The sequence below is a fragment of the Petromyzon marinus genome, chromosome 41, assembly GCF_048934315.1.
Source record: "Petromyzon marinus isolate PM22_M1 ecotype Great Lakes invasive population chromosome 41, UKy_Petmar_22M1.pri1.0, whole genome shotgun sequence".
Lineage (NCBI taxonomy): Eukaryota > Metazoa > Chordata > Hyperoartia > Petromyzontiformes > Petromyzontidae > Petromyzon > Petromyzon marinus.
This window is the reverse complement of record NC_133707.1, coordinates 4,696,176-4,718,711: the sequence shown is the minus strand read 5'-3', so window position 1 is coordinate 4,718,711 and position 22,536 is coordinate 4,696,176. Positions and strand designations below refer to the sequence as shown.

The 22,536-nt window shown below is 47.0% G+C and overlaps 1 protein-coding gene across 1 annotated transcript in view; it reads right to left on the bottom strand.

Moving 5' to 3' along the window:
• CFI (complement factor I) overlaps positions 1 to 22,536 on the bottom strand; it is a 28,031-nt gene extending 5,495 nt beyond the window's left edge. Inside the window, exons 1-11 of the mRNA XM_032969243.2 lie at positions 22,273 to 22,536; positions 17,078 to 17,177; positions 12,433 to 12,497; positions 11,276 to 11,468; positions 10,286 to 10,430; positions 8,808 to 8,995; positions 7,180 to 7,290; positions 5,564 to 5,698; positions 4,601 to 4,621; positions 3,806 to 3,921; positions 2,582 to 2,688 (exon numbers count right to left, since the gene is read on the bottom strand). Coding sequence (XP_032825134.2) covers positions 2,582 to 2,688; positions 3,806 to 3,921; positions 4,601 to 4,621; positions 5,564 to 5,698; positions 7,180 to 7,290; positions 8,808 to 8,995; positions 10,286 to 10,430; positions 11,276 to 11,468; positions 12,433 to 12,497; positions 17,078 to 17,177; positions 22,273 to 22,347 — 1,256 coding nt within the window. The 5' untranslated portion in view covers positions 22,348 to 22,536. The remainder of the gene's footprint in view (positions 1 to 2,581; positions 2,689 to 3,805; positions 3,922 to 4,600; positions 4,622 to 5,563; positions 5,699 to 7,179; positions 7,291 to 8,807; positions 8,996 to 10,285; positions 10,431 to 11,275; positions 11,469 to 12,432; positions 12,498 to 17,077; positions 17,178 to 22,272) is intronic.

The window sequence follows — 22,536 nt, the reverse complement described above, 5'->3', positions numbered from 1 at the left end:
GGGTTCGATCCCGACCCTGACGCCTGTATATAGTATTTGGAGTTTGCATGTTCTCCCCGTGGTTGTGTGGATTTTTCTCCAGGTCCTCCGGTTTTTTCCCCTCCACATTTAGACCACCTGGATTCGCTTATTTTAAAGAAATTCTTAAACTCGCGAGAACACGCAGTGGTGTAGCATGGTTGGCATTCACCGCCCCGGTGAATGGTATGAGGCTGCTGTAAGTATTTAAAGTATTTGGCTGCTGTACATTTACACGTGATAAGCCACTTCGTTGGGCTATCATTTGTGGCCAGGTCGCTTCTGAAAAAGAGCTACATACAGCTCAGTGGGCATTGCCTGATAAAATAAAAAAAATGCTTCATATTCTTTGGGTCTTTCGGTAAAGTCACGTACAACATCAAAAAATGAACAAAAAACTAGGACGTTTCTATCGCAACACAAGCAATCGTCATCAGACGTTTCGATCGCAACACAAGCAATCGCAACGTCGTAGTTTTTTGTTATTTTTTTGTTCTACGTGACTTTACCGAAAGACCCAAAGAATATGAATTCCTGCAGGCACGAAAGCTTTAAGGGGCCGTCCATAAATGACGTCACGCGATTTTGGACGATTTTTGACCTCCCCCCCCCCCCTCGTCACACGGCGTCACAAAAAGTCAGACCCCCCCTCAAATATGACGTCACAAAGCTCTGCCCCCCCCCCCCCAAATTTTTTTTAAACATGCTTCAAATCGCTTTAAGCTATTGTCATTGTAGTGCGTATTTAACGTGCCGCTGCACTCTGATGTTGTAGGAGAAAACATTTATTAAAAAGTATATTTAATTAAGTAGAACGTGTTGTCTATATTTTATTTAAAGTTGTGCATTTTGATGTCACGTCAGATTTCTCAACCCCCCCCCCCTCGTCACAAATGTCTGACACCCCCCCCCCCCCCAGGTACGTTACGTCATTTATGGACGGCCCCTAAGTCAAAACATGTTTTGTTTAATTGTTTTATTTCAGCTGAGCTGAGCCACACCGAGATAACAGCGCAGCCCACTGCTAAAGAGATCAAATCTAGATTGCTAAAGAGTAGCACGGAGCCGCATATGCCTCGTCTTATTTTGTCTCCGCGATACCAACAGCGTGGCGAGGATGATGCAGTGGCGTGCGCTGCGGTGTGCAAAGCACACACGCGCGTGTGTGCGTGTGTGCGGATCGTCAAAGTGTCACACGGAGATCGCGAAACTGACGACGTCATCTTGCCCTATTCTGTTAAATCGCCCGATGATGCCGGATGTAATTTCCAACGAAACGTCGTACTCAAATGGTCATTGTTGTCGGATTTACTCTCCAACACAGCGGTGGGCTGAAGTCGTAATTAATTGGCACTTTGTTTACTTGACAAACCTTACTGGCTGTGTAGGGTGGTGGAGGGTTATGACACATTTATGCTAACGTGATCTAACCCAAAAACCTTATTATGAATGTGTGAATAGTGCGCATGGTTACCGGGTGTCCTCAACGAATAGCGCTCATCATTGGACTTCCCTGTATTTACGATAAACTCTATTTAATAAGGGCTGAACAGCAGATATCTGACACGCGTGATGCCGGCGTTTCCGAGAGAGAAAAAAAACACATCGAGTGAGAAATGAAACCCTGACGAGGGCACATAAAGTGAAACTATTTGCACTTCACAAGCACGTGTTCATGATAATAATAATTTACATTTGCAAGGAGCATTTCATCCGTAGATCCCAATGTGCCAGGGTGTAATGGGGAAGCAGGAAAGAAACAGAACCTGCAGGGCAGGGTCGGATTAAGGTTCTTGAAGGCCCTAGGCACTTCTGTTTCACAGGCCTTCAGTGATAACTCTCTACAGTTGCTACTGCTGCCGCCCCATGTTACTACCACCACTCGCTTGCTTCACGTGGTACTTCGTCCACCCGCTGGACAGATGTCATGACTGCCGGTAAGCTCAATTTTTAGCCCTAATTCGATGGGAGCGCGCGTGCTGTGTGTCGCAGATCAGCAGATTTAATTTGAAATTGTTGGGGGGAAAAAACAAGGTAAGCCTAAAAATTATTCCAAGCGAAAATGTCTTCAACAATTTCTTTTTACCGTGATTATCGTATTGAATGGCGCAACTTTTAAAAAAGATGTTCATTTTAATTTTTCATGATACAAACAAACGAATACACGGTCACATTTTTTTTGAAGGCCCTTTAGTATTTCGTAGGCCCTAGGCACAGAACCTACTATGCCGATTGGATAATACGGCCCAGCTGCAGGGTAAACGGCCAGAACTAGGCGGGTGGGAGTCAAGGCAACTTCAGAGAAAAGTTTTCAGGGACAGGACTTAAATATTGTGAAAGATTCTGAGAGTCTTCGTAGGCGAAGAGTTCCAAAGCTTGGGAGATGTGCGCTGATGAAAGCCCCATTGCCCCAGGAAGTCATCCTTGAACGTGCTTTGTTCATGCTACTGAGAGCGAGGAGAGAGAAGGAAAGGAGACTCCTGCGCAGGTGGAACAGACCTCAGGCGGGGTTGGAGACACCTTCACAGGGGGGCTATAGGGGACATGCCTTGGGATCACTCACCCCACGCAGTGCGCTGCTGTCAGCACCCAGTGACTGCCCAGGTACACGGCGCCGCACGTCCAAACGAATTTTTCTTTGAGCACCGCCGCTTGCCATGGAAATTGACCCTTTTCGCATGAAGAAAAAAAATGAAGATGGGTTTCACAAGGGGAATAGAAAGGTGAATGATTAATTCAGCGGACATTTGGTGATCAAGAGCCATTGCTTTTTCTACAGAGCGGCTGACGAAAAACGAACTCCCGGAGTTGGAGGGTGAGAGAAGCGAAGAGAAGCGGACGACATCTCAAGTTTCACGTTTCTGGTTTATTTTTGTCTCGCCAGGTCTCGTTCGCACGATTGACCTGGAGCAGTAGCCTGCCAGTAGGGGGGCAATGGCTGCTCTGCGTAATCCCAAATGAGTAAGTTGCGATGTAACTTTCAAACTTGGCAAATGCGCACCCGGACGCGGGCGCACAACGGCCTGCTCTTGTGAATGACATTGCGGGATCTTTAACGCCCGCTGTTACGGGGTTTCCTACATGCACCATTGTTTGGGTTGCCATGGCCACAGTCACAACGTGGCTTGTCTTTAATTCTACGTTTCATGATGGAGATGTGCGTGCGGTTGGTGGTCACACCGGTGTCTTAGAGAAGGAAGGGGGGGGTGGAAGACGAGGAGGAGGGGGGGGGGGAGAGGAGGAGGGCGGGAGGATGAGGACGAGGAATGTCAAAGCCGGGAGGTACGACAACGTTTGAAATCGCGAACGAGGTTTTTATTCTCGACGCCCGCGTCATTCCACTCTGTTCGCCGGTGTTCCAGTTCACGTCCAAGACGACGTCCATACTCTTTGGTTCTATTCGGTAAAGTCACGTAGGTAAAAATAAAATAACAAAAATCACGACGTTTCGGCCACAACACAAGTGGCCTTCATCAGGTGAAGGGACAGGACTGTCCAGAGGACAGCGTTGGAGTGAAGACAGCCAAGCCCAGGTCGCGTCCTTTAAGCTGTGTGGGAGGAAACAAAAAACGCCTTGACAAAGGAATTAGCATAACAATGATGTACTGGACCGGCACGGTGGGGGGGAGGGGGGAGTTTACATAATGTTGGTGTGAAGGGAAATAAGCTGCTGTGAAAGTTTCGGATACCACTACTTGAAAAAATATACTGTACCATTGAAAATTAGTTTAATGTTTGGTTTGACGTTTGTGACCCAGAGAAATGCGCCGCGCTCGCAAAGCGCTACCTGCTCGGCGGTTTTGCCGCCGATGAGTCTGCGTACTCTCCCGGGAAGAGAGGCGTGCGGCTGGAAGGTCGAGTTGCCGCAGATAAGCTCTTGAGCTTTCGTGACCTCCGTTCTCTCTTCAACGACGGGGAGACGACGCATCATGAACGTTAAACATTCACATTTCTTGTTACAATAACGATTTCCACTTGTAACAAGCACAGGCATTCGCTCGCTCTTGTAGAGAGAGAGAGAGAACGGTGGCAATGTATATATGCCACCGATTCTCAATGCAACTCGGTCTATCAGCCACCTTTTCTATGTACCTGCTCAGTCGGTATAAGGCAGTGACTGGAGACGATGTGTTGCCCGTAGTGTGCAAAAAAAACTCATCTTGCTGTGATTTACTTACTAATGTAAAAGCGGGGGCTGCATCATTGTTTTTAATTATAATATTACTCAAATATTGGTGGGGGGGAGAGGGGGTGGAGGGCAGGGCTAGGTGGCGCGTCTTACTTCTCGGTGGGTTTTGTTTGTGTGCAGATAAAAATCGACACAAAATTAAAACAGATAATTGCACCGCCTCCCATAAACAGCGTAAGACATAATCGTGTATAGGAATACATATATACAATGTAACTCCGACTTTTTTTTATTTTAAAAAAATGTTACCCGCAAAAATAAATAGGTTGTTTTGGAAATATGCTTTCACAATATATAGCACGTGGTATTGACACACAATTCAGGAGCAAAACTAAAAGATTTTACAAATAAACTTCAAAATATTAGCAAAAGTAGAAAAGTAATACTTCTTACCATGCAGTACACCTTTAAGTTCTGCAACAACAAAAACAACAACAACAACCTTGCATGTGAACTGAGCTGAGCTCGTGACCAATAAAACGAGAAGTCTTATCGGGTCAAAAAATACATTACTTGCTGAGCACAGGCCCACACCGCCGAGATGCCAAGAACAATCAGCACTATTGAAGGTGTAATGGGTGAGAGTCTAACATATATCTTGAATGAACGAAGAAGGTTATAATAATAACAATAACCACCTGATGATGATTCTCAAATTCAAGAAGTGTGAGGGAAAAAGCAGCAGGAGAAGTGTTGCGATCTGCAGTGCGGTGAGTGAGTGGGTGGGTGAGTGCGAGTGAGTTATTGTGATCTGCAGTGTGGTGAGTGAGGGACTGGGTGGGTGAGCGGGTGAGCGAGTGCGTTGTTGTGCCCTGCAGTGTGGATGGTTGGACACCGTGTGGATGAGACTAAACAGTAAGTGGCTGGTTGACCGAGTCCTCCTCAACACGGCTGTTAAAATCACGAGTGAAGTTCATGAGAACGCTAACCATGGTAGTAGTGATATAAGAGCGATAAGGAGGCGACTGGCCGCTGGTGAGGGAGCGAGTGCCTGGAGCGAATCGGTGAGTGCTGAACCATCAATCACCCTTTACCGTTTCACCTTGAATTCTATCATGTGCAGCAATGCAGGAACTGGGTACTCCATTGGCAGATATGACAGCAGCAGTTTTCCAACTTCGGCCGAATTATTGTTTTATTGGTCACCCCGTGCCCTTATAAATCTCGACGTTCATCCTCCCAAGTCCCATCACGAGGGAGAAAAAACACAATAAAAGAAACACAATTTTTCCCCCCTCAATTTCCCTGCACAAGAATACGGGTAAACCTGTATGGGTTGACGGCTGTGTTCAACGTAGTACACTCCACACAACCCACGTGTGCGCGCGCTCCGTTGAGGGCCACATCTGCCGGTACCTGCGTTCGACTCGCGATCGCTTTGACCGCACGTCGCTTCGTCCTCGCGGTTGTAACAGTCGTTCTCTCCGTCGCACACGAAGGCCCGCGGCACGCAGATCCCCGTGCTGCACCACAGCGAGTCGTTCTTGCACGCTGGGGGAAAGAGAGCACAACGGCGCAGCCGGCGAGGCTCCCTGATGAACCCGGCGCGTCGTCGCTGCCCCGCGCTCAGCTCTGCTCCGCCTCGTGTCGGCAACTTGGCCGGCAGCGTGGAGGGGAAGGAGACCACCGTCGAGTCTACCCCCATGAAATGTGGAACGTTGGGCCGCGGTTGGAAACGTTAGGACAGTGTTGGCCCAACGTTCCACGTTTACTTAGATGGGGCTGACTCGGTTCGCTTGCTTAACCGCAGTTAGTCGATCGGCAGATATGCGTGTGGTGGGGGTAAAGTGTGGGTACTCCCACCTCTCAAGCCGTTTGTCCAGCGTGGAAGATTAGGCCAAAATACCCTATGGGTGGGCTCTCTCTCTCTAGTGGAGGCCCTTACGCCAGCAGTGGATCGAGCAAGCAATTGCAGGGGCTACACCTTCACCTTTGTCACAGGCAATGTCGATGTCGCGATTGGTGCCCTGGACTCAATAAACATGAGCGAGGTGGATTTCTCGTCGCTATTTTGGTCACGTGACATTATTCTGGCAATATTTGATGGCAGGATTTAGCGAGAAAAGGCACGTGATCAGCGCCATGAAAGGTTTGACGTAATATTTTCGGATTTATCTGAATGGAATGCTTTTATTTCCCATAATCCAAAGTTTCAGATGTAGGGCCAGAATTTTCAGGTTAAAAAAAAGTTTTGGATTTTAACCCAAATTCTGGAACTAATATGCAGGGCAAATAATTTCGCTCATGGTGGCAAGATGTTATATCCTTCGCCTGGTATGCAGGAGGTCATTGGTTCGATCCCAACCCTGACGCCTTACTTTATATTTGGAGTTTGCATGTTCTCCCCGTGGTCGTGTGGATTTTTCTCCGGGTTCTCCGGTTTGTCCCTTCCACATTTAGAAACACGCCGTTTAGAGTATTTGGCTGTTGCTATAAATTCCCACATCTGATAAGCCACTTCGTTGTGCCATCATTTGTGGTCAGGTCGCTTCTGAAAAAGAGCTATATAGCTCAGTGGCCCTTCTTACCTGGTAAAATAAAAAGTTTAGTTTAGTCATGTAGAGCAAAAGCTGTAATTTTACATTGAAGTGGTTGAGCCAGACTATTGCGACCAGGAGTAGTGAAGTGTATCGCTATGATGATGCCTCCTCCTTCGTATGATATACTAATATCGGGACCAATTTATAATAGTTTATCTATTTATCAAGGAGAGTCACACCGAGTCATATGACACAATTTCAGTGAGGCGCGGGGGGGGGGTGTTCTGCATTGAAGGTTTTTTGTTTGTTTATTTTAAGATGGTTTCGATCAACGAATGACGCACTGTGTTTATTATACACGTGCGAGAAAAAGCGGAGCACCCGGAGAAAACCCCACCCGCTGACGAGGGGGCAACGCTCTATGCCCCGCACGTTGCGCTCACCGTGCCAATCGGAGGCGCTCTGCGACCGAGGCGAATTTCGTGCGCTCACCTTTGCAGCAAACCTCGTCGCTCAGGTCGCCGCAGTCATCGTAGCCGTCGCACAGCCTCGCCTCGTCGATGCACTTCCCGTTGACGCATGTGAAGGAGTCGCCGCCGCACGCTGCGATAGAACGCAGGGTAAGAACAAAAAATAACAAAGTTTACTGCTGCTCAATTGAGCAATCGAGCAGGCGATGGTGCCCCATCTTTTGTTTTACAGCCCTTAGCCAGTGGTGGAAAGTCCAGATACCTATGACGGGGGCTGAGTATATTCCACTTGGCAACCACTGTTGATCTTTCCCCGCAAATTCAGCGGCACTCATTATGATTCAGGTGTTGTTTTTTGGTTGACGCCTGTGTATAAAATTGGTACTGTACTCATTTTTAATGACCCTGGACGAATGTTGGGCTGACTCGGTGTCCCAGCCAGGAGTTGTTACTCGTAACCGAGTGATTTGTGACACGCTCACTCTGGCCGCATCACCAAGCAAATAATTTACGCAAAATGACCACGGGACTGTCAATTGCAAAGTAAACAGAGCCTCCTACCCTATATATGTCTTTCCACATTAAAAATCCCCACAAAAGTACTGGACTTGTTACACAACCCATTGGCACGCACAGCATCTCCGAGAGTACACTTTTAAAAGCAAGCCTCTGACACTGCCGATGAGACACTGCATGTCGAAGCTAGTGTAGAGTTTTGCTTTGGACTGTACTGAAACCAATGCTGCAGAAATTAAGCGCTCCCAGACGGCAATTGTACCGACGGTGCGCGTAAAGAATTGTGTTGTTGTTTTATATTTTTTACGTGGAGAGACAGGTATATGATGGAGACATTTATTTTTCGATAATATTGTGACCCCGAGTCGCCGCAGCTCAATAGGGAACTGTGCCATGCCAACGTGGCTCAGCGGTAGAGCGGGCGGCTCGCAATGAGATCGTCTACGAGTTCACATCCAGGCGTGGGCTCTGACTCGGCCAATCATCGCTCCCGGGGTCGACAGCACGAGTTTTGTGGGTAAGGGGCCGTCCATAAATGACGTCACGCGATTTTGGACGATTTTTGACCCCCCCTCCCCCATCGTCACACGGCGTCACAAAAAGTCAGACCCCCCCTCAAATATGACGTCACAAAGCTCTGCGCCCCCCCCCCCCAAAAAGAAAACATGCTTCAAATCGCTTTAAACTATTGTCATTGTAGTGCGTATTGAATGTGGCGCTGCACACTGATGTTGTAGGAGAAAACATTTATTAAAAGGTCTATTTAATTAAGTAGAACATGTTGTCTATATTTATTTAAACTTGCGCATTTTGATGTGACGCCACATTTCTTAAACCCCCCCCCCCCTCGTCACACATCGTCACAAATGTCTGACCCCACCCCCCCCCCCCCCGCAGGTGCGTGACGTCATTTATGAACGGCCCCTAACTCCAACAGTGGTTGTCTTATGCACAGCCTCACCTCTGCTACAGGAACGCAGGAACTTCCAACCACTGGCCGAGTGCTGTTAACGGATGTGCACCGCCTCAATGCTCAGTAGGTTAGGAGATCGCTTTGACGTGGCCTAAGGGCGACGCGTGAAAACGTAATGGTTTTTCTGTGCAGCTTGTAAAGTGCAGCACGAATCCCCGAACCTTGTCCGCTCGCGCTGCACTTCACGGCGACTTTTGCTCTGCAGGAATGATCCTCCCCCTGCGGTCTGTCGCCCACTTTGTAATTGCACTCGGAAAGGCTGCTCTCGAAGCCTTTGCATCGCACGTGCGTCACGAGCGACTGCTCATCGGGGTCGCTGCACTCCACGAGCATCGTCTTCTCAGCTCCCCTGCGTCACGAACGCACGCACGCACGCACAGGGGTATACACGGCAGGGCGACGGGGGGGGGGAGGGTGGTAGCGACACACCGTCACCACCACCACCACCACCGAACACCATCTCCAGATTTAGCCACACGGCAGTGGCCACGCACGTTGCTCATAATCCCAGCACTGTGTGTGTTGATGAATCGCACAGAGATGTTGTGAAACTCCCTTCCCGTGGACGTCCAGGAGGTGCCCGTTCCCTGGCTTGCCAGGAGAATTCGGTACAGCAAAGTGTGGACTCCATCTGTTCCGTCTTTATGAGATGGGGTGTTGTTCCCTTGCACGCCTCGTTTGTTAGCTCTCAAATGCAAACCCTCATTTATCGGTTGATAAACACCTTAATATATAGAGGACCACAGAGCTTGGGAGGGAGTTTGGCGCTGCCTGGCTGCCTTCCCACTTGTCTGTGGTTCCTCGCGCCTCCGAGTCGTTCTCCATCTTCGAGAGTGAAGCGAATGCGGCGCAGTTAAAGATTCTTATCATCGTTAAAATGAAACGGTACTGCGGATGGGGGAAAACGAAGAGTGACTCCGACGAAGTGCTGCTGAAAATATGGTGGCCCAAAGAGGCCGTGTGGGCACGATGGATTGTGTAATAGGCCGCTTTTTTTTCTTTTTGTAGAGACGGATATATGACAGAGATATCGTCTGCTTGTTTATAAAGGAGCCGAGGTCATCTCCTTGGGTCTCTATGGGCATCTCTATGGGTCTCTGTGTGTCTCTGGGTTTACTATATGCTCAACAGTTTCGGTTGCATGGCCACAATCGCACCACTTTGGCTCATCGTTAATTTTCCAGTCGTGACGGAGTTGTGCTCATAATGTAAATGATCCGAAAGTGCAAAATAGATTCGGCATTTGGTCGCAAACTCATCTCGAGTGCGGGGTATGCGTGTGTGTTTGTGTGCATGTACAGCGTGGGGGGTGGTGGGTGTAGCAGTTAGCGCGCTGCACTATGAACCCGGCGACCCAAGTTCGATTGCTGCTCACGACCAACACCCAGTGACGCATTATTTGAACGAACCCGTCCTTGGCCTCCCGTAGGTAGACTCAGACTCAAATGAGTATCCGGTGCGGTGTGTAAACATCGCCACTAGAGAGACAAAGGCGGTCAGGCGTAGTGCTGGCAACCCACCCCCTCGTGTACCGTACCGGTTTTCATAGGTGCTACTCGCTAACAGCACTTGCCCTAACAGTCTGTTAAGGCTATACGGGGTGGGGGGGGGTTGGGGAATCTTTGTCTTTTGCACGTACAGCAGAAACCCCATCTGTCTGCAGGCCACATTTGCGTCCGTGATGCTCCAATCCTGGTCAGAAATTGACATCGGCACTCCTCCGACGACCATTTGCACGAACTTGTACCCGTCCGGAGCCTCCGTGAAGATAGTATTTGAAACTTCTGCAAAGAGGTGAAATAAATAAAGCTCCGTTTTAACGACTACATCGGAGTCCACGATGCGCTATCCGTTGAGACGCTCCCGTAAAGTACAACGCACCCTCCAAAAAGCTTGTGTGCCCGGTGGCAATGAAGTTTACACAGATCTGGTGATAATTTACGATCATTAGATAGCCCCCATTGCGCAGGTCGCATCGCAAAACGCCGAACGTCACAGACTACGTCCGCGTCAAAAAATGGTACCAAAGCACAATACGGTAAAGTCCTCGCTTAACGCGCCCTATGCCCACGCCACAACCCGTTTCCGCTACAACGCGGTTCTTTAATTCCGGGAACACCTTTGGCACAAGGCGGAACGCGCACGTTACAACGTGGAACACGCCCCTTTATGACACGTTATAACACAGAGCTCTGTTATAACGCGCTTTCTGAGCGGCCGACGACGAACTACTTTCTTGGGCGAAGCGGAGTGATGCGGTACGCGGAACGACACGGTGACGCGGCGGCGACGATCCCTGAGTTGTTCGCCCCGCCGTCTCACTGCGCGTGCCGTAGTGTGGCCCATCGTCTCTGGCCAAACTTGATCGTTGTCATTGTTTACGGGGGATGGGGGGGGTGGAAATTGTTTTTCGCTTAACGTTTTAGGAACGCATCTCCCGGCCGCGTTAAACGAGGACCACCTGTACGCACGCGCGCACGGCTTTGTTGGGTTGACACGTGGTCAATTATTGATTTCCTTTGTGCAAACGGTGCTCTCCCAGCTTGTGTAAAAGTCACGCGTGTAATTAACAAAAAAATAATTCGCTCAGCAAGTAAATAAATCCCGGGATGACAACAACAACAAACACCTTTGTCGGCGCATTTTCCGAAGTGAGAGAAGCCCTTCACGTATTTGAAGCATTCGGAGCTCTTGAGGTGGCAGTAGGAAGGGATGTCCCTCTTGTCCAGCGAGCAGACGGGCTGCCTCAGCTTGGGACACTTGTAAGCGGGCTTGCACAGGCAGCGCCCCTTCACGCACTTCTGCCACGGCTTGCAGGGCACCTGCTCGTGACAAAGATTCGTCGTTGTCGTCGTCCTTCTTCCATTATAGGGGAGCGCTCCGTTTTGTTAAAAAGAAACATTACAAAAAAAACGCATCCTCGTTAGGGGCCATCCATTCAGTACGTACGCATGGAGGTGGGGTTAACACAAACGCGTTCGCTTGCGTATGGGGGGGGGGGGGTCTACTGACAATGTACGCATAGGAAACGGAGGGTGGGGGGTGAAGCCTCGATAATAATTTGTCTACATTGGCCTTCAAATGAGTTAGATAGTCCGGCGGTGGACTATCTGTTTGCTTAAACACATTCATATTATTAATCCTTGATCGTTTCTGCGTGGATTAGATATCGGCCGTTCTATAGGATTCGTGGGGGTGCATTAGGCGTACGTACGCAGGTGGGGGGGGGTGTATATAGTCCACGTGCGTACAGGGAGGGGTGGACGGATCAAGTTACGAGATATTTTTGCGGACGTACTAAATGGATGGCACCGTTAGTGTCAGGAAAGGCTGGCCTGGTGAGGTGAGCCTTCAGTTGTGATGGGGACATGGTGGGGGAGTCGGGTGGAGAGGTGGGGGGGTCAGCCCCCTAACCTCCTCACCGCCCACCCCCCCAGCTTCCCAACAGTTGAAGGCTCAGCCCCCCCCCCCAGGTGAGACAGGAGGTGTTGTGAAATCAGATAGCTGGAGAGAGATGGAGATAAATATATGGAGTTATATTCAGCCAAGAGAGATATAACGGACAAAGTGTGCGAGAAGATTAACGAGATTATTAATGTTAACTCGCTGTCTTGTTGCAGGAGCCTTAAGCTGATATAGAAATATAAATATAGAGAGAGAGGATTGTGTGTGGGGGGGGGAGGTGATTCAGAGTGGGGGTGGCCACACAGAAGTCACACGTGACCTACTGGAGGCCTGAGCTGAGTTAGATACTGAGATGTTGCCGGCCTTCACCGGATGCTTTACCTTATCACACGATTGGAGGGTGAGCTTCTCCTCGAGGCATTGGTAATCCACGTCCGTATTCATTTCTGTAGCCCAGCCACACGGATCGCCACTCAGGAGTTAGGGGCCGTCCATAAATGACGTCACGCGATTTTGGACGGTTTTTGCCCCCCCCCCCGCCCTAGTCACACGGCGTCACAAAAAGTCAGACCCCCCCTCTCAAATATGACGTCACTAAAGCTCTGCCCCACCCCCCCCCCCCAAAAAAAATGCTTCAAATCGCTTTAAACTATTGTCATTGTAGTGCGTATTTAATGTGGCGCTGCACTCTGATGTTGCCGGAGAAAACATTTATTAAAAAGTCAATTTAATTAAGTAGAACGTGTTGTCTATATTTATTTAAACTTGCGCATTTTGATGTGACGTCACATTTCTCAACTTCCCCCCCGCCTCGTCACACATCGTCACAAATGTCTGACCCCCCCCCCTAGGTGCGTGACGTCATTTATGGACGGCCCCTTACCTTTGCAACGGCCACTGACTGGAGTGTCCCAGTCCGGGTTTTTCTTTTTAAATCACAATTGCAACACATTGTGACACAGAACAAAAAAAAACACACGCACATTTGGTGTGTTCCGACTTTCTAAGGACATTTTTTAATTTATTATTTCAGATTTTTAGAAAAAAATCGCTTTCGTACTAACGAAAGTGATGTCATCCGATGCCCACGTGGCGCAATTGTCACGTGACGTAACACGTGACGTGTTTCGCGTGGCGTCGTATTTTTGGACCAATCCTAACCCGAGATTATTTTATTTGAATCGTCCAAAATGTCACACCGATAATTTTTCGTATACTCGAACACATGTATTATAAATAGGGCGACACGGTGGCGATATGTTAACTACCTCGCCTGGTATGCAGGAGGTTGTGGGTTTGATCCCAACCCTGACGGCTGCTGTATATTTGGAGTTTGCGGTGCCTCTCTCCCCGTGGTCGCGTGGATTTTTCTCTGGGTCCTCCGATTTTCCCCTCCACATTTAGAAACATGCGTTATTTACATTATTTGGCTGATATATATTTCCACATAAGCCACTTCATATTCTTGGTTCTTTCGGTAAAGTCACGTAGAAGGGAAACAATAAAATAATAAAAACATAAAACAATAAAATTCTCACGACGTTTCGACTGTGTGGTTTTCACACCATGCTTGCTTGTGTTGCAGTCAAAACGTCGTGAGAACGTTATTGTTTTATATTTTGATTATGTTATTGTTTCCCTTCTACGTGACTTTACCGAAAGAACAAAGAATATGAATCCCTGCAGTCACGAAAGCTTTAAAAAAAAAATATAAGCCACTTTGTTGAGCTATCATTTGTGGTCAGGTTGCTATAGTTTTGTTTCATAAATGCACGGTATAATAAATCCGGGTACTGGGCCAAATCTTATATATACAAAGTTTGTAGTTTCGTGCGTGTGTCACAGTAACGCTCTTTCTTTCCCACCTGTTGATTGGCCAAAACAACATTTACAATCGGGGATGTTAACACAAATACGTGGTATTATATTTAAAACATTTTTAAATGTAATGACAATTTAATAAAAGAATGCATCCGCTAAAAACAACGGAGCGAGAAACCATTATCAACCACAGGGGTGATTGTATCTCATTATTTCACAATTGTACGAATAAAACTTAGCCCTATTTAAATTTTAATTGCTTAAATAATTGTTTAATGATAGTAGCAGTAATGTTATAATGCTGTATCTTTTTTATGTTTTGAACTATCAGTACCATGCGAAACTGTTTGTTTCCCCCCCCCCCCCGCCTGAGTGAGTGAGTGGTATATTCCAAACAGCCCAACAGCTACGGTGAGCAATGTGGATTAAAGCTGATGCCGGTAACATTATTACGGATGTTAGTTTGCCATCATTGGGCTGACGTACATCAGAATCAGAATATGCATCTTGCAGGAGGAATCCGATGAGCTGTAAAGCTCTTTTTCACAGATGTCCAGTAGGGGCACTGGGTAAGAACACGAACAAACATGACAACAACACGGTGAAATTTTGATTTAAAGCTTTCGTGACTGCAGGGATTCATATTCTTGGTTCTTTCGGTAAAGTCACGTAGAAGGGAAACAATAAAATAATAAGTAAATAAATTTATCACGACGTTTCGACTGCAACACAAGCAATCATCATCAGGAGTGAAAACCACAGCATGATGATTGCTTGTGTTGCTGTCGAAACGTCGTGATAATTTTATTGTTTTATATATTTTTTACTATTTTATTGTTTCCCTTCTACGTGACTTTACCGATAGAACCAAGAATAACAACACGATAGTAGTGCAGGTACAGGGAAGCTAAACAAATCACCCAAACACATCTTTGTCATCTGAAGACGGACGCTTGTGTTGCGACCGAAACGTCGTGTTTTATTTTATTATTATTTTCTTCTATCGACTTAACTTTACCGAGAGAACCAGGGAGTTTATATAACAGATAGTAGTTTCGTGCCTGATGTTCAGCAGACGCTTTAATACCCTGAGGAGTTTTTTTTTTTAAAACGTTGACACTCGCTGGCTATGTTTGAAAGTTGGAGCGCCAATCGCGTTGATTCGAAATACCATTGGAGAACAAGGTCTCTGCAATGGAACAAGAATTAAAATCTGCCCATTGACAAGAAATTGCATTGATGCGATGATCACGACTGGCTCTCTTCATGCGAAAAGAGTTTACATCCCTCACATTACAATGATCAGCTGCAACAAATCCGGCCTTTCGCTCCAACTCCGACGAAGACAGTTCCCTGTTCAAGTTGCATTTGCAATCACCATCAACAAAGCGCCAAGGACAGTCAGTTCAACACTTGGGATTGTATTTGAACCAGCCAGTTTTTTGCCCATGGACAATTACACGTGGCATTGCCAAGATAAAATTCCACCGTGTTGATTGAAGACCCAATTTGTTCAGAAGAGGATTGAGTGCGTACGAAAAATGTTGCATAACAAACATGTCTTTTAGGCATTTCGTTTCAGTTTTCGAATGATGACATTTAATAAAACCACTTCTCCATACTTGTCACACGTAGATCACAACACCCATCGCATATTCACGCATTAACAACCTCATCCCTTGGGTCCGGGTAACGGCCTCCCCCCAGCGAGTCTATATATATACACACATTGCATAAGACTATAGCTTTTATAAAAAAATATTAATGCTAGGATGGCAGGGGGGCGGTGTAACAAAGACAGTGGTGAGCTCGGTAGTGCACGATGAACCTGCTAGTACATAGGAAGAGTTTCACTTCTGCATTTGGGGGGTGGGGCACGTGTTCGCTTTGTCCCTCACGTTAGAAATCGGGGGTGCATACAATGTAATCATTGTAAACTACAATGGGCTTGCATAATGTGCACGCATAATGTATACGTTGATTTACCATGTAAATAACCCAACAGGCAAGTGACGTCATCAACAGGCAAGTGACGTCATCACATCTAGCCCTCTATTTAAGGAATACAACAGAAGTCATCCACAAATCTGTCTGTCGCCTGATGAAGCTAGTCGCAATTACTGGCGAAACGTCGTATTCCGATTGTAAATGTTGTGGCATGGCTCTCCAACACACCGGTGTGTTGCTGTACTGCTAACGAATTGGCCACGTTCTGTTTAAGTGACAAACTTTACTAGTTGGCTGTGTCGGGTGGTTGCGGGTTTAACGACACAACATTTATATATTTACGGGATCTAAGCCCCCAAAAAAACTCTATTGTGAAAGGTGTCCAGTTGGGGGGGGTGGGCGCGTTGGCCCCCATGATCCCCCGCAAACTCCACCCATGTGGCAGTGTCCATGCTCTCGGTCACGGCTAACATCAGCGGCAGGCGAGATTTGAACTGCTCTTGAGCTCCCCCCCACCCACCTCGCACTGACCACCAGACCAGTGGAGTGATGAAAGGGGCCGTGAGATTGGAAAGATTGGTTGGGCCCTCAGTAGTTTATCGGGATAGCGGTCGGTGGAAGGCTGGCCTGTAAGCACACTCGTCACGTGCACGTATGTCCATTTGTTTCTTATGATCACGCAACGTGATAGAGAGAGAGAGAGATAACAAAAATTATTCACGTCAAGTTCCTGGGACGGGAGGGACAATTTGCCCCAAATTTGTATTCGCCGCATTTGACGAGGTGATCCGGAAACTAAGACGTGACCCACGCGTGCGCCAGGCGGATCCGGTCTCACGCAAACACTGGGGCGTGTTAAATAAATATTTACTTAAAGCTTTCGTAACTGCAGGAATTCATATTCTTTGGGTTCAAAGAAAATAACAAAAAAAAAACTACGTTTCGATCGCAACACAAGCGTTCGTCATCGATTGAAACGCCGTAGTTTTAAAAAATTAGTTTTTGTTATTTTCTTTGAACCTATCTCCGTGACTTTACCGAAAGACCCAAATAATACTGGGGCGTGTTGTTCGGTTCGGTCCGAAATTTGCTCATCCGTCGCTGCTGAGTGTGTCGTTTCTACGTGGCAACCCCTCCCCCCTGATACATATTAACAACAACAACAACAAATCTGAACATTTTAAACCAAATAAGTTGAATTTACGATTCAATGATTGCGGCCCGTGCCGTTTTTTTCCCGTTGTTTTGCTCTACCAACCGCGTTTCTTGGCGACTGTGGGTGCCACATCCGTCTGCTGCGTCGTGGTAGGAATGGCTGCGGTGGTCGTGTTCCGAGTCACTGCCTTCTTCGGAGACTTCTGCACAAAGGTGGAGACAAAAGCCTCAATGCAGAGACCCACCACCAACGCCCCCCCCCCTCCACAAAACCGCTAGGTTCGAGGGCGGTGACCCCGGTGGCATAGTGGTTGTCACTCTATGGACCCACGGTTGCCCCACCGTCTCCATGCGAAAAACTCCTGCCGGCAAAAAATTGCGCGCTCACTTCGGCTTGGCGCTCAACGTTTGAAATGGGGGGGGGGGGGGGGTGGACGGACTGCGACCCCCCCCCCTTCAAAGGAATAGCGTCGCCCTCTCTCTCGTGGTCGCCTTCCCCCACCCCCGTCATCCGTGGGTGACAGAAATCACTCGACGAGACACGCGCCGGTTGTATGGCAGGCAGGATCAGTTGATGCGAATGCTGTCGCAAGAGGTCACACACTGTCGGGCGCAACGTATGGGGGCAGATTTTGCGGGGGGGGGGGGAGTGCAATGCCCCCTGCCCAAACTACTGAAAATGTATTTTCAGCATTTTGCAATTAAGATAATAAATAAATAAATTTCAATTATGCACCCGCGATTCCTAATGTGCGGGACAAAACTATAGAAGTCAAACTCCGCCTATGAACGCGACGGTCCTTCGCTGGACTATGCGTGATGAATGAATGAATGACGCGGTGATGAATGAATGACGCGGTGATGAATGAATGACGCGGTGATGAATGAATGACGCGGTGATGAATGAATGACGCAGTGGCCCAGCGCGTCATGAATTCGCGGTTTGAATGCCGCGGCCGCCCCGTATGGAGCATAGAGTGTTGCTCCCTCGCGGGCGTGCGTGGGATTTCTCAGGGTGATCCGCTTCCCCTTCCCCCCCCCCCCCCCCCGTGTATAATACACACAGCTTGTCATTGGTTGGCTGAAAACATCTACAAATGTAAAACTTCAATGAAAATGAGTCCTGAGACTCAGTTTTAGTTTTAGCTTAGTTTAGTTTTCATTTATTTGGTATAGCCCTGTGAGCCATTCGGCTCTTGAATCGGGTGCAACCGCAACAAACAAAAAAACAAAAACATGAACAAGAAAACATCTTAAAGTGACTTTGTGCATGTGCAAACAGAAAATCCAGGAAAAAACATCAAAATATTCCTGAAATAGCACCGTACACCAACGCTGTGTGCAAAAATCCCAGTGGGACACAAATCAAACAACAACAACAAGAAAACTTAGATTAAGGCCATCAGTCTAACTCCGTACTACAATAAACAAAATCATGGCCAAACCAAAATATTTTAGAAATCACCAAAATAAAGCCATAAATGCAATGTAACAGTGATCATAGGAACTGTGACCGAATTTTTAACAATAAACTACATAAAAAACATGTAACACCAAACCCTAGAGCCACAGCTGGCTGCATAAGTCACTCCACAAACAACAGGAGCATCAGTCGGAGTATTACATTTTTCAATGCACCTTTAAGATCAGCACACTAAATCAAAATACAGATAATACTTTGCAGCGGTCATCCGGAGCGACACATTTTATTTTATTTTAAGCCACTGAATAGCAGTGGCAGCTAGGGTTGTACAACTCCATTAGAGCAGTTTTGAGTGAAGATCTCATAGGTAGTGATTCAAGTTGCAGTTTATTGGCAATAACATTCCAGACCCTGGGGGCATCAATAGCAAAGGCCCTTCCTCCGGTTTTTGTACGGCAATAGGGAATATGAAGCTGGTAGATGAGCGAAGACCTGAGGTCAAATTTGTTCTTTGAAACAGAGAGGAGATCCAGCAGGTAGTCTGCGGATTTTTTTCTAAGTACATCGTGAATAAATAAGATCTGGTGTACAAGCCGTCGAACATTAAGAGATGTTAAAAGTTTGACCCAATGTAGAGCTCACAGTGGTGAGTCCTATATAGGCAGTTCAATGCAAATCTTAAGGCCAAGTGATAGATGGAATCAAGCTTCTTCAGTACAGTACTTGGGGCTGATTTATACACGATGTCACAGTAATCAAGTAGAGGCAGTATGGTAGCTTTTATCAATTCCAAACGGAACATAGGGGGGAAGAAGTGCTTGTGTCGATACAGAAAACCAATTTTTATTTTTGTCTTTTTACCAATATAATCAATGTGAGCTTCAAAATTCAGTTTTGAATCCAGGATGACCCCAAGATCCTTATAGAACTTGACTTGCTCTATTTGATCATTATTTAAGGAATGTAATTTGGGAAAAATAACTTCCTGCTTTAGTCCCGGTGAGAAGCATAGCACCTTGGTTTTGGAGGTATTTAGGACTAGTTTAAGAGCAACTAGCTGATGTTGTAGTTTGTTGAAATCACCCTGGAGCTTAGCAATCACGTCATCCGGAGAGCGGCCAGCAGTAATCAGTATCGTGTCATCTGCAAAAAGATTTACCCTGGAATGATCCAGGTCAGTGCCCAAGTCATTGACATAAAGAGAGAACAAGAAGGGGCCGAGGATGGAACCCTGTGGAACCCCTTTTGTTATCTTAACACTGTTTGACCTCCAACCATCTGTGAATACAGTTTGGGTGCGAGAAAAGAGGTAATTTTTTAACCATTTTACAGTGTTTTTGGAAAAATCGAGGCAGCTTAGTTTACCAAGCAGGGTGCTGTGGTCTACTGTATCAAAAGCTTTGGACAGGTCAAGAAAAAGACAGGGACAGTACTGCTTATTATCAAGGCTACTGTAAATTTGATTCAGAGAGTCTAATGCAGCAGATGTGGTGCTGTATTTTTTTTCGGAACCCAGATTGTTTTAGATGTAGTAGATTGTTGGTGGACAGGAAACTGCTAATTTGGTCGTTCAATAATTTTTAAAAAATGTTCATCAATGGGGACAAAATTTAGATAGGTCGGTAGTTATTGGGAGTGCGGCTCTCCTTCATAAATAGGTAAACTATTATAAATTGGTCCCGAGATTAGTATTTTATACGAAGGAGGAGGCGTCATCACAGCGATACACTTTACTACTCCAGGCCGGATGTCTGGCTCAACTACCTGAATGTAAAATTACAGAGTTTGCTCTACGTGACTAAACTAAACTTTTTAATTTACCAGGTAAGACCCACTGAGCTATGTAGCTCTTTTTCAGAAGCGACCTGACCACCACAAATGATAGCTCAACGAAGTGGCTTATCGTCACGTGGAAGTTCACATCAGCCAAATGCTCTTAACATGAACATCAGCCATGCAAAGAAGATTCAAATCACAAAAAAATACTTTCCCCGGTTGAATATCAATACAATACCGATTTTCTAGGTCATCCCCATCGCCATCCTCCTGGGATCCACCACGTGGTGAGCCTCGTGACTGTAAATGAGTAACACGTTTCACGTCTCTGCTTATTTTTGACTAAAAGTTCTGCCGAATCAAATTCCAGTAACTGATTTTTTGCAAAAACCCTCACATATATTCCCCCCCCCCCCTAATCTGTGCTCTTATTTGCGAACTTTATCTGAAGGCCTTTGAATGCACAGGGACAGGCAAACAACCAAACATTGATTTCGTTTTTTTTTTCAGCATTTGCACAAACAAAAAAAGGGTTGGCCAACACCGCCCCCCCAAGCCAGCGAGTAAACTCACATCCATCGAATGTTCTAGTCGTTACTTGAAACGGCGTGATTTGTACGTATTCATATAGACATACTGTGTGTATTTCTACGTGTAGTTACGAGTGATTATTCCATGTACATTCGTCACAGTGGAGAGAGAGAGAGGTGGGGTGGGGGGAAGAGCAGCGAGCGGAACTGGTCTGCGAGTTTTTCTATCCAGTGCTCGGAGGTGGCGCTTTGGCATAGAGCATAGGCTCCCCAAGCAGCTGATTAAAAAAAGAGACCAAATGTTCGCTCGATTTCAGGTCGGAATAAACATACAATCCAACGCGCATATAAAAAAAGAAACCATCATTTAGACCAGGGGTAGGGAACGTCCGGCCCACGGGCCTTTTAAGGCCCGCGAAATAATTTGGGTCTCTGGCCCTGCCAAGGCAACCGCCGGCCGGACTCGAAATTCAATAAATCTAGGAACAAACCTGGAAAAGCAGTTGCGAGTAGCAGCATCATCAATACCAGCTAACATCATCACACGCCTCACCAAAGAGAAGCAGTTCCAGCCATCGCATTAGGGGTGAGTTAATTAAATGTTTGACCAAATATAACAGGCTAATTTTAAGTTGATAATTTTGTATTGCCCGCGAATGATGTTATATAAATATCCAAATGGCCCTTGGCAGAAAAAAGGTTCCCCACCCCATTTATTTTAGACGATCACATCCCACTCGTATGAATCTCTCTAATCTCGTCCAGCTACATCTCTGTGTCTGCCTCTCGTCTCACATCTGCATCGCTCGGATCAAGTTTGACTCTCTATAACTCTAATATAACTCTCTCTCTCGTGTCTACACCTGTCTCATCCGTGTCTATCCTCTGCCATCTCGCTACATCTGTGTCTCGTCGACATCTCTCGCATCACACTACAGCACACCTCTATCCCATCTGTAGATATTGCATATATCTCTATATATTTATTTGCCCACATCTCAAAACGAGTCTCATCTGCGTCTCTTCCGTATCCCTTCATCTTAATACATCTCTACCGAACGTCTACTATTAAAACTAAAACATGTTTTTGTATCTTACTGGTTAAAGGCAACTGAGCTATTCGCTCTTTTTTTCAGAAGCGACCTGGCCACAAATCACAGAAATTAACAAAGTGGCTTAACAACATCACGTGGAAATTTACACACGTGATGTTGATTCTAAATGTGGAGGGAAAAACCAGAGGAGCCGGATAAAAAATCCATGCGACCACGGGGAAAGAGATACGCAAACTCCAAATATACAGCAGGCGTCAGGGTCGGGATCGAACCCGCAACCTCCTGCATACCAGGCAAAGGAGTTAACATCTCTTAGCCACTTTGGCGCCCTCGATGCAGTACATCTCGATGCACTTCATCTCTGTCCCTCGTCTACAATCCCTTTTATCTCGCTAGGAGTTTACAAATCCGAAGTGTGCGTGTGGTGGGGGGCAGGGCTCTGGACCCCCTAAAATAATTCCTTAGGGCCCCCGGCAATGGGCCATCACCACCACCACCACGCAGTCACAAGTACCTTAGCACAGAGGGTCAGGGAGATGAGTGCCGAGCACAGAAGCAACACCAACGCCGTTGACTGCTGAGCCTTCATCGCAGCTGCAACGCGCGGCTGGGGAGGAGGAGAGGCTGGAAATGAGCGCAGCACAGGCAGACGGAGGCGAGGCTGCTAATGCTGCTGATGGTGGAGGATCGAGAGGCTCGTCAGGTGGGATGACAGCAAGGGGGCAGAGCCGAGTTGCTTCATGCAAACCGCCTGTGCTCCGACTGAACCACAGGGGGC